The sequence below is a fragment of the Equus quagga genome, chromosome 3 (genome assembly GCF_021613505.1).
Source record: "Equus quagga isolate Etosha38 chromosome 3, UCLA_HA_Equagga_1.0, whole genome shotgun sequence".
Lineage (NCBI taxonomy): Eukaryota > Metazoa > Chordata > Mammalia > Perissodactyla > Equidae > Equus > Equus quagga.
The window spans coordinates 43,375,907-43,394,458 of NC_060269.1; the positions used below are offsets into that span (position 1 = coordinate 43,375,907).

At 34.9% G+C, this 18,552-nt stretch overlaps 1 protein-coding gene across 2 annotated transcripts in view; it reads right to left on the minus strand.

Annotated features, from left to right (window-relative positions):
- Positions 1 to 18,552, minus strand: part of PDGFC (platelet derived growth factor C) — a 208,771-nt gene that overhangs the window by 3,134 nt on the left and 187,085 nt on the right. The window contains exons 4-6 of one of the 2 annotated variants that reach the window (XM_046656994.1): positions 8,978 to 9,185; positions 4,334 to 4,362; positions 4,145 to 4,248 (exon numbers count right to left, since the gene is read on the minus strand). In XM_046656994.1, coding sequence (XP_046512950.1) covers positions 4,145 to 4,248; positions 4,334 to 4,362; positions 8,978 to 9,185 — 341 coding nt within the window. Of the gene's footprint in view, positions 1 to 4,144; positions 4,363 to 8,977; positions 9,186 to 18,552 lie in introns of both variants that reach the window. The other variant, XM_046656993.1, reaches the window with a different exon arrangement.

Consider the following 18,552-nt stretch of genomic DNA (forward strand, 5'->3'; position numbering starts at 1 on the left):
TAACAAATATTTATACTAGAAGCAATACATGCAAGGACTGCAATACTGTGACAAGAAACATGATCCCTCTACAGCTGAGTTTGCTCAATTATGCCACTCATTAATTTCCTTGGCCACACTTCAGGTCCTCTATAAACTGGATGAGACGGATTAGATGTACTTTCTAGACAGCAGCCTCTGTCACAGCTCACTTTCTGCAGCTGGATCCTACCGTGCAGTACACGGAGGTTTGGCAATAATAACAATCATGCCTCTATTAAATGAAGCTATCTGCAGTTTGGATTGTTGAGCTTTTTAACCAAAAATGTAATAAAATAGACGCTGATACTACTAAATACTAAATATATTTCCTTTTGACACTGTGACAAAAGGACATAGCCATGTATTCCATAAAAGATTGTCTACAGTATTTGATGAGAACTACCTATTCAATGTGTATTACATTTTATTTCTTATAATAGAAGTGATAAAGTTTCAGGAATTGTCTTTTTGAATTATGAACAAAGGTCAGAGCACATAATCATAGGAAGTTGCCTAGTTTCTCTTCTCTCTGTGTATGACACAGATAACTTCACAGAGTTCTAAAAGATACTGATCTTCTAAAAGATACTGTTCTGGAGATTTTCATTAATCCAAAAAAGGCACAAGTCGTCTTACAACTGTTCTACTTAGATTTAAAAAAGAAAAATAGAGAATGTATACCTCACTTAGACTATGTGATCATATCAAAGGTTAATTAGCTAACATTTTTTGAATGCTTACTGGGTGCCAGGCACTATAATAATGTTTTTACATACTTTAACTCACAAGAATTCTATGACTTAATTTACAATTATTACCCTTATTTTACACATGAGTGAACAGAAGCTTAGAGAGAATAAGTGACAGAGCCAGTATATGTACTTTGGCCAAATATGAATTATTAAAAGTTAGAATGATAGATAATTTTACAAGAGACTCAGAATATTACTAGTCATACATTCTATTTATTTCGTAACTTTCTTCCTAGAGAGAGAAACTGTCTAGTTTGTAATAACTGTGAACAATAGTAAACTTTTAAAGTAGATTTTCTATCTATTACATTTCACAACTAAGAATAAAAATTACTAAGACTGTGTTGTTTTAATGTGAAACTTAACCTAATGACTACTGAATATTGTTTTATGTGTTAGTACTGACACTGTTTTCGGACAACATAAGGTGGTATCAAAACTACTCTCACGACACTGGTGCCGTATCTTATTATCACACTCGTTACAAATAGTTTCTGGAATGAGGTTTGGTGGATAGAAAAATTACAATATTGGCAGAGCCAACGTCTTTAATTCTTATCTCTAATTGTATACATTTTCCCAGTTGGCAAGGAAAAAAAATTCCTGTGAAGGTAAAGGTTACAGAGGCCACCATATGCAGCCCTAACAGTCAGTCATGCCAGTCGACAAGCCTACAAACCTTCCTTCCTTTAGTGGTGCTCAAGATGCACTCACCAAATAAAGAGCCTCCCCACTCACAAAGGTTGAACAAAACTCAATGAAAGTGCTAAAAAAATCCAAAAGAGGGAATAATTCAGTTTTATTTATAGTAACACAATGACTATAATACAACTTAATATTTAGGGAAACATATAATCGAGATAGATGGAGAGAAAAATTAGAATTTCTAAGCCTTATCTTTGTTTCTGCTTTCTCCACGAGGTGGAACAATCTTCAGACTGAAAATGGGGACAATGGTCATCAAAAAGAATTAAAGCCCCAGATGGGCTTCACTTTAAAAAGAGTTAAGTCTCTAGATCCAGATTAATAGTATTCAATGACTTAATGATCTTACAATGATTTTAAGTTACATTTAAAAAACAACTTCATTTACTTAGGAGTGGTACTAAACTCAGAACTTTTTTCCAAAATATAGGACTGAGAAAAATTTAAGCCTCAGAAATTATCAATTACACCAAATAATCCTTTTTTCATAGAGTAATTTGATTGTTATCAGAAAGACCATCACAGAAAAATTAATGATTCCCATAAAGCATTTTAAAGAATTAAGACATGATTTTTACTGGAGATATTTGTGAGAAATGTGGAGCAGGTAACCGTATAATTATATTTCTACACACATATACTTTAGAGATATTTGTGGGAAACGTAGTAGATGGTCATATAATTAAACATCCAAAGTTGTATGTGTGTACATATATAATGTGTATATTACCAATCCCACCCAAAGATTGGTGAATAATAGATTAATGTCATTCTGGGAGAAGGCCAGTGAGTCTATAAATACTGCCCATAGCCTTTCCCCATCCAAGACTTTTATCTGAGACTTTAAAACAGATATTGCACACACTGTGGCAACTTTCTGGATAACCCTAAATCTAATGTTATTTGAAAAGAAATTTAAAAGTATAGGATGGAGAAGGATACATTTGACCTGAGGGCTGATTTAGCTGACCAAAAGTATGATACTGATTTAGCATCTGATAAGCTTGTTTTAAAAAGCTAATACAACTGCTTGGGGTTTTATAGCTCTTAGAAGGGTGGTTATAAACCCAAGACTTGTTGGCTAAACCAGGTCCCCAAATACACTTTGTTTAGTAAGGACATGCTTTGGAAAGTTCAAAATTGAATGATTTTAGGTGGGAAAAGATCACTCTTGTTGAATTCCTATTTCCATCATATCCTTTTATATTATGCCAATGAACTCTAGTATCTGCTTAGATATTAGGCATTTTAATTTTCATCTAAGAACTATTCTATTAAGGGTTTTTTTTGTGACTAGATTCCCTGTTCAGAGTAGCAATAAGGCTGGCTTCTGGGCACGGCCTGGCTGGAGCTCCTCGAGCCACCAAGGGGGGTCTTCAGAAGCATGTGGTGTAGAAATGGAAGTAGAACACGAATAATGGCAGTATACGGTCCTTTTTTAATCACAGACTGCCAGTTTTGGATGTTACCTTCTAAACACTGCAATCTAGTAGCTGTCATGGAATACCATAGCTAGGAAAAACCTGAGAGATTATTATATCTTACAGAGGCTAAGTCCCCTGCTGATGGCTACAACAAGTCAATAGTAGATTTAGGATATAAACAGAATCCCTTCGCTTCTGGAATTCAGTGCTTTTTTTCCGACTTCGTCAGCTGCCAATACAACACCAGTGAAGGACAGGACAACCAACCATGTTACATGAAATGCAGTTTATGACACTGTGCACGGTTAAGTCACCTAACAGATAGGGGTTTCACTGATGTCTTTATGCATATGAAAAGTCATTTTATTTATTAAGTAGATATTTATTCTGTATTATTCTTTTATTTAGTAGAAAAAATAAAAACTAATGAAACGAGGTCATATTAAAATGAAGTCAGAGGGCAGTTTTTGGCTTGGTATAATGTAAACGTTTTATAAGAATTAAAGTTGAATCATGAGAAGGGATTGCTTCCTGAAGTATGAATGCTACATGATGCTGTTGGAGAGAAGATAGGATATAATTGGGATATGTTCCAGCAGCAACAGAAATTTCGAGTGTATAAATTCTAAGGTTCCCAAGGCTCTGAAAGACAATAATTACTAACATTTAATATTATATTTTCCTTAATTCCATAGAATGAAGAGATAAAAGGGTGAAGAATCCATAAAAAGTTTAACATGGTATTTGGGGGCACTGTGAATAATAGAAGATTGGTATAATTATGAATACGTCTTCTTGGGATTCACGTGCCCACAGTGCCTCAAATGAAAAAATAAATATTAAAGATCCTTCTCCAAAATAGAAAGCAATTTACCTCCAAGTTTGTCTTTAAAATATTTTCCCTGCATATTTTGAAAAGCGGAAAAGTTGAAATATTTCACCTATGTTTTTGTCTCCACAGAAGAACACATTTTTTTTTTGAGAAAGAAAAACTTCAGTGACCATCCATGATGTACTATCAGCAGATAAACTTTCCAAATCCTTAACGTCTGAGTTTTTGAGTTAAAGGTTAAAGAAATGAAACTATGAACTATTTTAGAAATCCTTTTACTCCCCCCATGAATGCTATGTCTCCTTTCTAAATAAAATCCATTTCAGACACATTGTTTCATTATTTTCTTAGAGACAAAACACCCAAAAAAAGAATCCGAAAGGAACCTGAAAAGAAAATGATATACCTACCTCATGATATTTTTTAGTAACTTTGCTTGGGACACACTGACACTCGTTGCAATTGTGAAGGCAACAGGCACAGTTTCCACCGCAGCGTTTAACCAGGAGACAACCTGGCCAGAAAATGGTATCGGTTCTCTTTAGTTCTTCCCTTATGGACACCGAGAAGTTACGAGGTGTGCAGCTGTATAATCTTACCTCCTCTTTCAGAAGGTTCAGATCCACCACTACATGGCACAAAAGAAAGCAAACAAAAAGAGATGGTCATGCTTTGAGCCTGGATATATTTCATTAAACTCTTTTCATAAAGAAGTCTAGCTATTGCATGAAGAATAACCCTAACAATATCCCTTCTTATATTAACTAGGTTTTAGGGCTATGCAGCTCGCAAGTTGGACTTTGTCTTTCATAGTAAACAAAGCTTCATTATGACTTAGTGACCAATAAAGAGATACATTGTGCAATATTAAGAACAGAGCCAACAAAACAGTTGAGAGCTATTAATAGGAAACTTCAGAGAGAAAAAGAGGGCTACACCTTTTAACCTTAGTAACGAAGTCAACAAGGAGAGCATTGGCGGGAAGAATAGAATGTAAAATGATGGATGCTTTGACTAAAAAATAAATGCAATTTTTAAAAAGATTACAAGCTCATGCAATTAATGAAGAACAATTTACAGACACTTGTTGACAGAACTTTCTACAATCTTTCTGGCAATAAGAATCACAAAATGTAAAAAGGGGGTAAAGAAAATGAATTTTTAAAGACAGCTGAGTGAACCAGGAGTGAAAAAAAGGATGCATTTTAAAAGAGCGTAAATTGTTGGAAAGCACTGCTTTTGGTGCGTTGCGTAATTTATGCTGTTTAAAATTTAGTTTAACTAGGCTCCCTAAGAATTCTATTCTTGTTCTAAGGGATGGAAGAAATGTCTAATTTATAACTATTGTCTCTATTCTTTTAGCAAGTTGGTTAACTATGTTGTGCTTTATTCTTTAAAAGAATACCTACTTGTGAAGACCAAACAAAATATCCTTTCATCAGATTATTGCAGTGAATTCTCAAAGAATCATTGTTTTTAACTACAAAAGGATATGGCCTCTGTTAAGTTATAGCAAAATAACGTCCTATTTAACATTCATTTATATATAACATACGAAATGTAGTTAACTTCAGTGGATAACATATAACTCACCAGAGCTTTTTTTCTTTAAAAGTAAGGGTTTTATTAAAATTTAGGAACATTACCTAAATATAACAAATCCAGTTAAATACCTTTTCACAAATATTGGAAACATTATAAACAAGAATTGAAAGAAAAGAAAAAATGCTTTCTGGTTAAAGATGGCTTCAAATCATAATAATCACTATATAATCCAGTTTTAAAAATTAAGTGCCAATATTTTTTCAAAGTTTAAAAATGACAAGGTAATTAAGAATCAAATGCTTATTTTCTTGGCTATTTTACTTGCATATGCGATCAAGTTTCTCTAAAACGTCAAAAAAAGTCAAAGTAAGTATTTTCAAGAAATGTATTATAAATTATGTATATGCAATAGTAAATTATAAGACATGTAAAGTATATGGTTGACTAAAACCTTGGGTGATACAGGGACACACGAAGGAAATGCTAATTCAATAGGTTTCTTTCAGCATCACATTCTGGTAAAAATTATTTTTTCCAGCTAGTAGAAAATTACTGTTTTATTTGAGCATTTAAAGAGTTCCTTTTCATCCAAAAAATAATCCTATGAAAAGAAAACTTTTAAATATTTAAGAGAAAATTTTGAGTGCCATAAAAGACCAATTTATCTCTAAAATAAAATTCACGAGATCATTAGGTTAAATGATGTCACTATTTCACCTGATTTGATTTTGCTGGACTAATAGTATATGTACATATTGCTCTTTCATTGTTATAGCTATAGATGAGCCTATTTCAATCTTTTCTCTAGAAGTTAAATATCTAGGCAAGGAGGGAGAAAACCCAAAACACACACACACGTACAAAAGCTGGCTGCCCAAATCTTCAATGCTTATTTAAGATTTATACTTTAGAATGTGAATGAAGCTCTTAGCTTTCAAAGGATATTCATCTACCTCAAATAGGTTTAAACACACTATTTCATGAAACAAGAAAATGAGACTGTGTATGTTCACTTTAAAATGTTTAGTTAACCACAATAAAAGGTTAGATAGATTTCCCAAGCGAACTCAGTTATGATACCTGCTACAATGTGAAAATTTAAACACACTTTCAACTTAGCTTCCACTCATTTATCATGTTTGACACAAAAGTCAAAAGCCCTTCTAAAGTACTAGTTAAGACTGACTTACAAAATATGGTATATATATATTTTTTCTGCAAGTAGTAAGGTATGAATGAAAACCTGAACCAGAAGAAGAAAGGGGAAATGACAAAACAGAAAAACATTAATGCAGTCCACACTGGACTAAAAATACAATTAAGGATTTTAAATTTGGTGTATCTTATTTGAAATTCATGCTTCTTACTTTTAAGGCTTCAACCTTATCTAAGCTTCATTAAAATAAGTCATGTGACTAAAATCTGATGTCATAAACTGTCCAAACATTGTACAGAACTTCTAGGCAAAAAAAAGAGAAAGATTACGTCCCAACATATTTTTCTAATAACTTAACTATAATATTATGAAAATTTCTCCCTGCAAAATATTTGTAAAGTAAGATTCAGCCTTCAGATTCTTGATTTCCTTTTCATAACTACTTCCTAAAACAATACATGCATTAATTTATTCCGCTGAAGGATGATTTTGAGCATGTGAGCGATGAAAGCTGCTATTTCTAATACAAATTTTCTGGTTCACATTCATCAGTATTGCAAGTTTTATTAAAAAGGTTAATACTGACTGAAAAAAAATTACGGTCACATTTTACTGTGTTAGTTGTTCATTCTTTTAAGATATTCAGCCCAAGGATATTCTCTTACTGTAATGCAATCCGAGGGTGGTCTTTCTGAGATGAATGTGGTAACACTGTGATGTGTTTATTCTGTGGAAAATCTATTTTGATGTCTAATTAGAAGCTTTTAAACGTTTTACTCCTTGTTCCTTTGTAGAAAGACTCTTGGGAGGGGAGCTGGTTTTGTCTATATAGATGTTATCCCACACCTGCATTTTAGTTTATGTAAAGTTCTAAAAATATACACTGCTTTTCTCACACTTACTGTATGCTTAAAAAGTTAATAGTTTTGGCAAACTGCAAAGGGCTTCAATTTGGAAAGTGCTAAATGAATATTTAAAAGATCTGGTTCAATGCTGGATGCTTTTAAATACATGCCAGCCGCTGGCCAAATCTTCGCTGAGCACCATGTGCAGAGGTATAGGCATAAAAGCATGGCTGGATGGGAGATTTTTAGGCTGGAATCCTGAGATCAGCCTTCAAAAAACAAGATCTGAGTTTAGAACCTGGTTTACTCGCTCAGCTTCTCACAGATCAACATGATAATCTACTTGAAATTTGCTAACAAAGGCTTTATTCATGGGTGTTTCAGCTAGCCTTGCAGATCTTCATCTTCCTGTTCCTAAGTGGCAGGGAAGGGAAGTGTTGTTTGTAAGTTATTCATCAAGTTATTCATCAAGATCAAATCTTATAAATATGTAACAGCTTTCAGCATCTGGACAAGATTCGGCTGCCCATGTACTTGAAGACTGATTTCAAATATTGCTGAAAGGAAACCACGTCTGTTGGCAGAGCAAAATACCACGGTTGGGCAAGTCTGAACATGACCTGCTGAGATTAAAGCTGCTGATCCAAATGGGCTGCAGGGCTGCAGCTTTCAGAGGGAAAGGGCAGGAATCCGGTTTCTTTCTGACAAGATTTACAAGAACGAGTCTGGAGCAATCTGCCCTCGTGAATTGCTCAAATTAACCAAACCTTATTCCTTCTATATAAATTCTCCAGACTGTCATTCCACTCTCTAAAATGACCCTGGGTAGATTTCAATGTTTCTGACAGACAGAAGCAGATTTTTTGGGTGCATTATAATTATCCAGTTATTTCTATTACATTTTCATTTATGCCTGATACGGATGCGTTCCAATTCTAATGTTACTAGGAAAATGAGCTAACCTTGGAACAAACTCAGTTAACGTTATTTTCAATTTCTTAACCATGCGGAATTAAGTTTAATTATCAACACTCTCACTCTTGAAGACAGATAGGCTCATGTGGTCAAAAGTGATCATTTCAGAAGCAATTTATATGGGAGAAAAATTATCATAGTTTGGGTTTCTTTAGGTCATTATTTTCTTGCTATGAATCCTATCTTGAAAACTACTAGCTCTATTTTATGGCAAGTCACTGTTATTTTCATATTATTTAGAAAAGTTTCAAGGCTTAGGAAATGAAAATTAATATAATCCTGACCCATGGGGACATGGTGGATAATGATTTTGATGTAGTGTTCCCCTTCCATAGCCCCAAATCTGGTTTAGGAAATATAATAATAATCCTCTTGAATCTCTAAATAAATATATCCCAAGTATTAGGTTTGAATAAGCAATGATTCTTGTGAAATGTAACTGAGGACTTCATCAAAATGGTATTTTTAAATTGAAGAAATGATAAGAATTTTCAGCAAAAGTATCTCTTTTAATTTCCAAATCCACTGAGTTATAATTAAGTGCCTATTTTTGTAGGTATTCTTATTTAATATGTAATATGCTCAAATGTTATGAAAATAGATTGTTGAAATACATCACTGAAGAGTTTTAAACTCTACTCATGGGAAGATATGGCAGAAGAATCTGAAACATTAGCTGCTAAGAAGATTAAATGAGGTTCTAATCTGAAGAGAGAGCTTACCTCTGGATTTTCTTCCAAATACAAAAGCCTTGCCAAGAAGTTGCCAAGTTGGCCTATATAGATCTTCTAAGTCCAACTGCCATCTATCTGGTTCAAGATACCGAATAAGATCTTCCAAGGTACTAAAGGCAGTGACAGCGTTATTAAGCAGGTCCAGTGGCAAAGCTGAAGGGGGTAACGCTGAAGGACTCACCGCTTCTGTGAATTGCTGAAAGCAAAACGAATCCTATGTTAACTGTTTTAAAAATGACAATGTGTTCCTTCTGGATTTAGGCACAAAGTTAGGTAGACTACGACTGAAAACACACGGGAACTGAAACTGTATTCAACGCAAATTAGAAGTAAGTACTTTGCAAAGACTTCATGGAGATGAACTCTGATAGATTTTCTGGGCAAGTCAATGAGAAAGACATTAACTTTCATTGCCAAAAACTACGGTGAATGTGTATATCTGTTGCTTAAATAAAAAAAGAACACGTCTCTATGGTTCAATTACAGACTTACATTGGAAACTGTAATACAAATTACCAAACTTTTCTTTTGTTTTCTACTTTTTGTTTTCCTCAATCTGGAAATCACCTGGTAGTAATGCAAATGGATGTCAGATAAATTAAAAATTTAATATAAAATAATAAACCCACAAAGAATTAGAACAAAATATAGGCGAAAAGCCTTTGACATTGGAGAAGAACTCGTTAATCAAGACAGAAAACACACAAACCATAAAAGATAACTTTGATAAATTTGCCTGCAATTTCTTTTAATTAACAGGATTAAAAGACAGACACTGGGAGAACACCCTGGCAAATTATATAACTGTCGTCACAGGATTCGTATCCAGAGAATACAGCAAAGGAAACAGCTCAATAGAAAATGGGCAAATTCCAGACAAGAGGCTTGAATGGCCAACAGGCATATAAAAACATGCTAAAATTCATTAGTTATCAGAGAAATGCAAACCAAAGTGAGATATTATCTCACATATTAAAAAAAGTACTATTTCATATACATGAGATTGGCAAGCATTTAAAAGAAAGGACTGCCAAGGATGTGGGTAAATTGGAATTTCTCTGCTCTGCCTGCAGGAGTGTAAACTGGTACAACCACTTCAGTTGATGTAACTGGTGTACACAGGATACTAGAGTAGAAGATTTATGTGCTCCATGTCCTTGTAATTCACTTTTGAGGTTTACATCCTTGTATTTGTCCATGTACAAATATCTTCAACGACATTCATCACAGTGTTGTTTGAAATAGAGAAAAACTGAAAACCTAAATGGCCATGTATAGAGCAATGGATTAAAATGCTTCGTTTTAAATGGCAAGCAACAAAATGAGACAACAATTTCAATAAAAGTTCAATAAGAACACCCCTCCCTCCAATTTTCAAAGTGGACTAAGGGTAGGGAGTAGTGGATCAGACCTGAGATAAAGGTAGGCAAAATAAATATATGAACAAATGCTCAACTTTTGTTTTATTTATTATTTATTATTACTTTTTAGGACAGGAGGAGAGAGGCAGAGTATGGAATAAAACCTTTTTGTTGACTGATGTTCATTATAGCAGTATTTATAATAACAAAAAGTTAGGGGAAAAAATTTATATTTGCAATAGTGGAATAGTTAGTTCCACTGTACTTATCAACTGAAATAGTGTACAGCCATTGAAAATGAGGTCCTCTAAGAATTTGTATTAACAAAAGAAATGCCCATAATGTAGTAAATGACACAAAAAACCAAGCTTTAGACATATAGTTCAGTATACCATTATTTCAACATACATAAATTCAAACAAACAAAAAATCAAAAGTGCCTAAAATGTCGAGTGTTCACCTATGGTTTAAATGAGAATATACATTATATATTATTATATATGTAATACATAATATTATACATTATATAAAACCATATTTTCAACATTTTCTATAATAAACATGGATTTCTTTTGAGGTCTGGTAAAAATAATAACATTTGTTATAATAAAAAAAGACCTACCATATCAGCTCTTCCTTTCCATCCTCATTACTCGGATCATGGGCTAGATACTGAAAATCATGTGCCATATTTAACAGCTTCTAACTTTGTCTCCTTACCTCAATCTTTCCTTATTCCTTTTATTCTATGCCGCATAACCCTGGGTTAATCTACCTAAAATAAGTTATCGCTGATTATACGATGAATTTGGACAAATGCCTAGAGTGATTTCTCATCTGGAGGATAAAATCCGAATTCCTTACCACGCACTCAGGATCCTTACAGTCTGACCTTTGCTCCCCTTTCCCATCTAATCCTCTACTCATCAAAGACATGCACATTTTGTTCCAATCAATCTAGTCTCTTCACTAACTACTGCACTTGTGATCTTCATCCCAGACCTTGCATGTCCTCCCAAGCTAAATGCTCCAATCCTTGCCCCAAACGCAAAACTCTCCCTCCTGTGATCCACACAATAAATCTTCACCATTTATAATGGTCTTTCTTGAAACCCAATTCATCCATGAAAACTTCCTCAATGACAGAGCCAACTCTGTCCCATATATCTCAACTGCGTCCATTTGAGAAAGATTCCCTCCCTGGGCTATCCTTTGGGCATGACTTGAAAAGCAGAAGCTGCTCCGTCAATTAGAGAAAGGAGTACTGTTCTCTGGGGCAGGCACCGCCCCAGCTGGGGCTCACAGCTTTGTGGGTGCAGAACCCCCTTTGTCCCTGAGGGGGGCCATTTTTATAGAGCATAACTGGTAGAAATGAATGTGGTAGCCTTGGGTCAACACTAACTTCTTCCTTATTTTAAAGATCTAATTTCAATAATGTCAAGATTCTGGCTAAGACATCAGCACTAAGATGTTTTCCATTATTCTATCCAACATTCGAGCATAGAAACCAAATTTAATACATTCCTATTTACTCCCAGTATTTTGTCTATGAAATGTAAAATTGCTTTCATAGTATTATTAGGATTGTTAACAATATGATTGATATAAAGAAACAATTACCTAATAAAAGTTTTCATTGTTAATTTAACCAATTTGGTTAATGCTGATTAAATTTATAATGTGAAAAGGTTAATGCAAATATTTTGCAAATTTTAAAAATACAAGCCAAAATTTATATGTTTACATAAAGTGAGAATTAAAGGTCAGTAATACTCAAAGAATAACTGAGTAATTCCTCATGAATATGATGATATAAAACAAATCCGATGTGTCATAATCTGCACCCAGAGAGTAAATGTATAGAAAGCTAATACAGTGTACAGAAATGTATAGAAAGCTAATACAAAAAGTAGGTGTCATTCATTACAGTGTCCGAGTGTAGATGTATATTTTAGGCATGATGTGAAACTGTTACTTAAGCTATTTTCAATTGACCAGAACCCAAGAATGAGTTTGCTTATTTTGCTTCCACGTCTTTTGGAGACTCTGCATACAGCAGTCCTTTTGAAGCAATGACAAGTTTCAACCGAAATCAATATTGCTGCAATAAAGTTTAAAGTATTTATACGGAAGAAAGCAAAACAAAATAAATGTGCAATATTGGGCCAACAAAATATGCACATCTTGGGTTTAACGAAGTATTGGAGTATCAATCCCTTTAAATGACAAAGATTGAGAGAAAACAACTTGGTCTAAGTTACTGCATTCATATATTGGTTGATGGTCTAAACCTCCATGCTTTTAACTATTTAAATTAAAATAAAATAAATTTAAAAAGCGCGCACACACACACACACCCACATTCAGCAGTCCCACCCAAAAAAGGAGGAGAAAATCAACTCACTTCCCCCGGATTCAAAGAATCAATCCTGGACAGAAGAGAGGAAGAAGTTCTGCTATTTCAGGGCTTTCTCATGACTGCCACCCCACCCACTGGTTCACGGAACAACCAAGTTGTTCACTTTCAAAGTTCTGCTTTTCTAAGTTGTACAAAGGGATTTTCAGAAAAAAGAGAGAGTCATGGAAAAAAGAAGTTAGAGGAAAAAATATGCTGTAAGGTTTTTAAGTTTTAATTCTTCCTCTAACCCCAAACTGCTCTTTTTGGTACAAGCTTATAGCCTTTTCTCCTGTATTTAGTGTCTGGAAAATTCTAACAATGTCTTTGGTATTTAAAAATACTTATGATTGGGCTAAGCACCTGCAATTGAACTGGATTTGCACTCCCTATCTCCTTTAGACACCATGAAAATAGATACTTATTACTAAGTTATGGATTGCTCTATGACTATCTAGTGGATGATAACAGTCAGTAATGGAAAGCAGAGTTTCTTGGTGTTCTGTATTGTATACAACTAAATCAACACCTCCACTTTAGTAAGCCAGAAGAAAGCTCTTCTAATATTACCTGCAGGGGAGCAGTGCTAACCTGGGTGGATAACCTAGTCCTACCATAGACTCTATCAGGTACATTACTTTGGAAGGACAGATCATGAAAGAGCAGACAAGGGATCTGAAATCTCTATGCAATGAAGTGTCATGCCAAACCATGCATTTCCAAAATGTCAGTACCATGTGTTAAGGATCCTCTGCAAAATGAAGTCTTTTAAATTCTTTGGTGAAAGTCATTCTGAATGACAGCATGATATGTGAAAACAACCCTGATCAGGAGTCAAGAAACCTGAACTGTAATCTTGGAGCTGCTCACATTTAGGAAACAGAATTTGGGTAAATACCGTAACCTCTGAGCCTCAGTTTCCTCCTCTGTAAAACATGGCTGCTAAACTCCTTGACCTTTAAGTTTCCTTCCAGCTTTTAAAATTAAGAATCCTATGTAATTGCCTGATACAAGAGGGTCCCTTTTCTCCATATCCTTGCCAACACTTGCTATCTCTTGTTCTTTTGGTGACAGCCATTCTAACAGGTGAGGTGACACCTCCTTGTGGTTTTGCTTTGCATTTCTCTGATGATTAGTGAAGTCAAGCGTTTTTTCATGTACTATTGCCCATTTGTATGTTTTCCCTGGAAAAATCTCTATTCAGATCCTCTGCCCATTTTTTAATCAGATTGTTTGGGAGTTTTTTTGGTTATTGAGTTGTATGAGTTTTTATTTATTTTGGATATTAACTCCTTATCCGATTTATGATTTGCAAATATTTTGTCCCATTCCACAGGTTGCCTTTTCATTTTTTGGATTATTTCCTTTGTTTTGCAGAAGACTTTAGGTTGATGTAGTCCTACTTGTTTGATTTTTGCTTTTGTTGCTGTGTTTTTGGTGTCATTTCCAAAAATCCCTTATGCACTATTGGTGGGAATGTAAATTTGTTCAGCCACTATGGAAAACAGTATGGAAGTTCTGCAAAAAATTAAATATAGAACTACCACAAGATTCAGCAATCCCACTTCTGGGTATATATCCAAAGGAAATGAAAACAGGATCTGGAAAACATATCTGCAATGTCATGTTTACCGCAGCATTATTCACAATAGCCAAGATATGGAAACAACCTAAGTATCTGCAACAGATGAATGAATAAAGAAGATGTGGTGTGTGTATATATACATACATATAATCATGAGAAAGAAGGAAATCCTGTCATTTGTGACAACATGGATGGACCTTGAGGGCATTATGCTAAGTGAAATAAGTCAGACAGAGGAAGACAAATACTGTATGATATCACCTACTTGAGAAACTAACAAAAGCTGAACTTGTAGAAACAGAGAGTAGAATGGTGGTTACCAGGGGTTGCGGGGGAGGATGGGGGAATTGGGTAGATGCTGGTCAAAGGGTACAAACTTTCAGTTAGAAGATAAGTGCTGGAGACCTAATATACAGCAATATGACTATAGTCAACAATACTGTATTATAAGGTTCAAAGGTGCTAAGAGACTAGGTGTTAAATGTTCTCACCATGAAAAGAAATGATAATTATGTGATGTGATGGAGGTGTTAGCTAACGCGGCAGTGGTAATCATACTGCAATATATAAATGTATCAAATCAACAGTTGTACATCTTAAACTTACACAGTGTTATACAATGTTATATGTCAATTAAAACAACAGAAGAAAAAGAATCTAATACAGCTTCAGCAAAATTATCCGGAAAGCTTCAAAAACAAAACATACTACTTAGTCAGTCTGTGGTGGGGCTGAGCTGTCTATTTTTTCTTTCTTAAATCTTCTTTGTTGCTTTAGATTATCAGCCAATTTTGGGAAATATTGCCCGACAGTACAACTAACAGAATTCAACACTGATCTTTTTTTCTGTCCTGAGTGTGCATACAAGTTTACCCTGCCTTTTAAGGATCCAAATATCCCTAGAAAGGTGTATCTAGCTTATGAATGGTAGCTGCGTGGCTCTGAAAACCGGAAGAAAAAAGGTTCCTCTTTGGAGAATTGATATCAACATGTTTCCAAATATATACAGATATATAACACGCTGTGTTATAGGCTGAATTGTGTTCCCCTAATATTCTAATGTTGAAGTCCTAGCCTCCCCGGTACCTCAGAATGAGACTATATTTGGAGACAGGGCCTTTAAAGAGGTCATTCAGTTTAAATGAGGTCACTAGGGTGGGCCCTAATGCAGTATGACTGGTCCTTGTAAGAAGAGGAAATTTGAACCCAGATACGCACACAGGAAAGACCACATGAAGACACAAGGAGAAGACAGCCATACAAGCCAAGGAGGAGGGCTTCCGAAGAAAGCACCTGCTGACACCTTGATCTCAAACTTCTAGCCTCCAGAACTGCGAGAAAATAAATTTCTGTTTAAGCCACCAGCCTTTGGTACTCTGGTACAGGAGTCCTAGCAAACTAATAGCATGCTGTCATTGACTTCTCAACTTAGTATCTATTACAGTGGCAAGGAGAGGTTCATATTATACTATGTCCATTAAATCATTTAACAAACATTTATTAAAAAGCCGATGAGGTGGGCACTGTGAACAAAACAGACCAAAATTCTTGCCCTTGCGAAGCTAAACCTTTATAAGCCAAGTATTCTGTATCACAGGAGAGATTTTTCCCTTGCCAAAACAAAGCTAAACTGAGAATTTGCTAGTAAGAATCACACAACCCAAGAACTATCACACAAATCCTGATGAGCGTGGACCATAAAAAGCGAACTTAATATGAAAAAATAACTGAAAAACAAATATATTTCTTCTTTTATTATTGAAAAATAACTGGCAGCCCCTGTGTTCAGACAAAGAAATGGCCAAATAAATCAGTGTTACAAGCTTAGGACAGCAAGTCTGGCTGCAAGAGTAAGTTCCCTTATTGACTTGTCCAGTGTTACTTCTGAAAAATCAACATCTTAATGTTTTTTGTACTTTATTATGGCTACTTCAAATATTTTATGCATTCATTATCATCTTTTCCTTTTTTAGAAAAAGAAAAGCTGATTTCCTGTTTGGAATAGTACGATCTGAACTGCTTATAATTTCACAATAAATAGTTACTTATCTCTAAAAAACCATAGCTTGTCTTTTCATTAGGATTTCTGTGGTGAGTGCAATTTTAAAAATACAACATTCACCATGATTCTTCCCTGGACAAATACACACATACAAATGTTTACCTTGAGTAGCATAGCAACGGATGCAAAGCTTTTAGGGCCTGCAAAGATTTATGCTGCAGCTTCCTTAGCCAACTGCATACAGTACATTTCAAACTGATAAGGGGCCTTTGATTTCGTTCATACCTAACAGAAGGGTTAGGAATCCAGATTAGGTTTTATTGTTGTAGTTATTAAAAAGAAAACAACAACCAAATAATAATCCAGGTGTTGTAAGAGAAGAACAAAAAAGTTCGGTCTTGTGTTACATCTCTTCTTAAAGGTGTCTCCAATCTCATTTATATAATGTCAAGCCGATGATATATTGTGTATAGGTCTGACTTTAAAGAGCTTAAGAAGCAGACGGGGCATGCAGACAAAAATGCCTGCCAGGAACAACTGACTGGAGGTTCTGTAAAGACACAAGAATGCCCTGGAACAATTCATTTAAACATGCTTCTTTGTCTTTCCCCCGTTCTTATCTGAATTCATCCAAAAAGTTATCTGGGTTATGTTTTTAAATTATTTTTAAGCCAGCAAAGAAAAGCAAATGCTTGCATTCTTACTCAGGAACAGATGTTTTAATACTGTGTGGGTAACGCAGATTATACATTTAAGTGAGAAATCCTAGGGAAGGTGGCCAACGGCGTTCATCTCGAGTCTTAATATTGAGAGGTTCTTTCTGAAAGAGCATGGTAATTGAATAAAACTTGACGTATCTATACAACCTATTACAGTGACAGTCCAGGATGAAAAGCAAACAATGCTTATCGCCCAGCACTTAAAAGCAGTAATTTCAGGGCTCAAACCTGAAACTGACCTTCAAATGCTGTGAGTTTCATGGTTTCAGGCAAACCCTGAGCAGCGGGATTCTGCCTGGGTCCAAATATGGAAAAAGAGATGACCAGCTTTGCTGAAAACGCTGTCTTAAAAAAAAGCAATGCTTCTTACTAAATTAGTGGAGAAGCAACTTCTACTAGCTCAATTTTCCTGTCAGCACGAAACTTGAGAACTACCACATTCTTACTACATTTACAAATTATGACATTGTTACCCTCAAATTCTCCTCACCTCAAGTGTTAGTGGTCTGCAGTCACCCGTGTTAAGAAATTTCACCCTAATGCCGGTGCCTTAGGTGAGAAGGTGTCAGCAGAAGCTAATCCTTTACCAGGCAGCAGGCTGACTGTGGGCTGGTGAATCAGTCAACACACAGAGTTTTCCACTTCCTAGGTAAAATTGTGGATTAGAAGTAATAACCTATATTGAAAACTAGAATTCCTTGGGATGGCTAAATAACATAGTCCTAAGCACATTTTCCACAATGGCATCTGCGGGAAGCCAAAATTAAGGGGTTTTTCCTACTAAGATTTTAAAAATTATTCCTGAATCAAAAAACGTGACAAGCCATAAAAAGCTGAAACAACATCTAGAAGCTGCAAGTGTTTGACAACAAAGCATCATATGACTTGTTTTCTAATCTTACTATGTCAAATGCCTATGGATTTGCTTTGTTACAGTACTCAAAAAAGGATCAATAGTAAGGAATTTTAAATGAAAGAGAATGTACGCTAAGAATTGTTAGAAGAAAAACACACTTTCACTGAAACACTTGAATTTAATGTGCATCTCAAACCAGAATCCCTAAAGATTCCTACAGAAATTTCTTATAGTTCAATATTTATTCAATGTATCATTCAAGAGCCATTAAAGGAAATTTGTGGAATGTCTAGTGGGGATCTAGCTGAGAAATGATGCCTATATTGGTAGATATTTTCAATTATGTGCTCAGTAAGTTTAACAGTCAGATAAGACCCTCAAACTCATTCAAATTTTGTATTGGGTGGAAGACCTCATTTTGGGTAAGAAATTATAGTACAGAGTGATTTTTTTAAAATGACTTCACAGCATAAAAAGTGTGAATAAGTAGCTGAAACTGGGGACAGTAATAAAAAATTCCTCAGGAGATTGTTTGGAGGAGAAAAATGAGATAATCTAATAGAAGCAATTAGCATGGATGTAAAGTATGAAGGTCACCAGTGACCCTCCCCACATGGCTGAAACCAATGGTCCATTTTCTCAGTA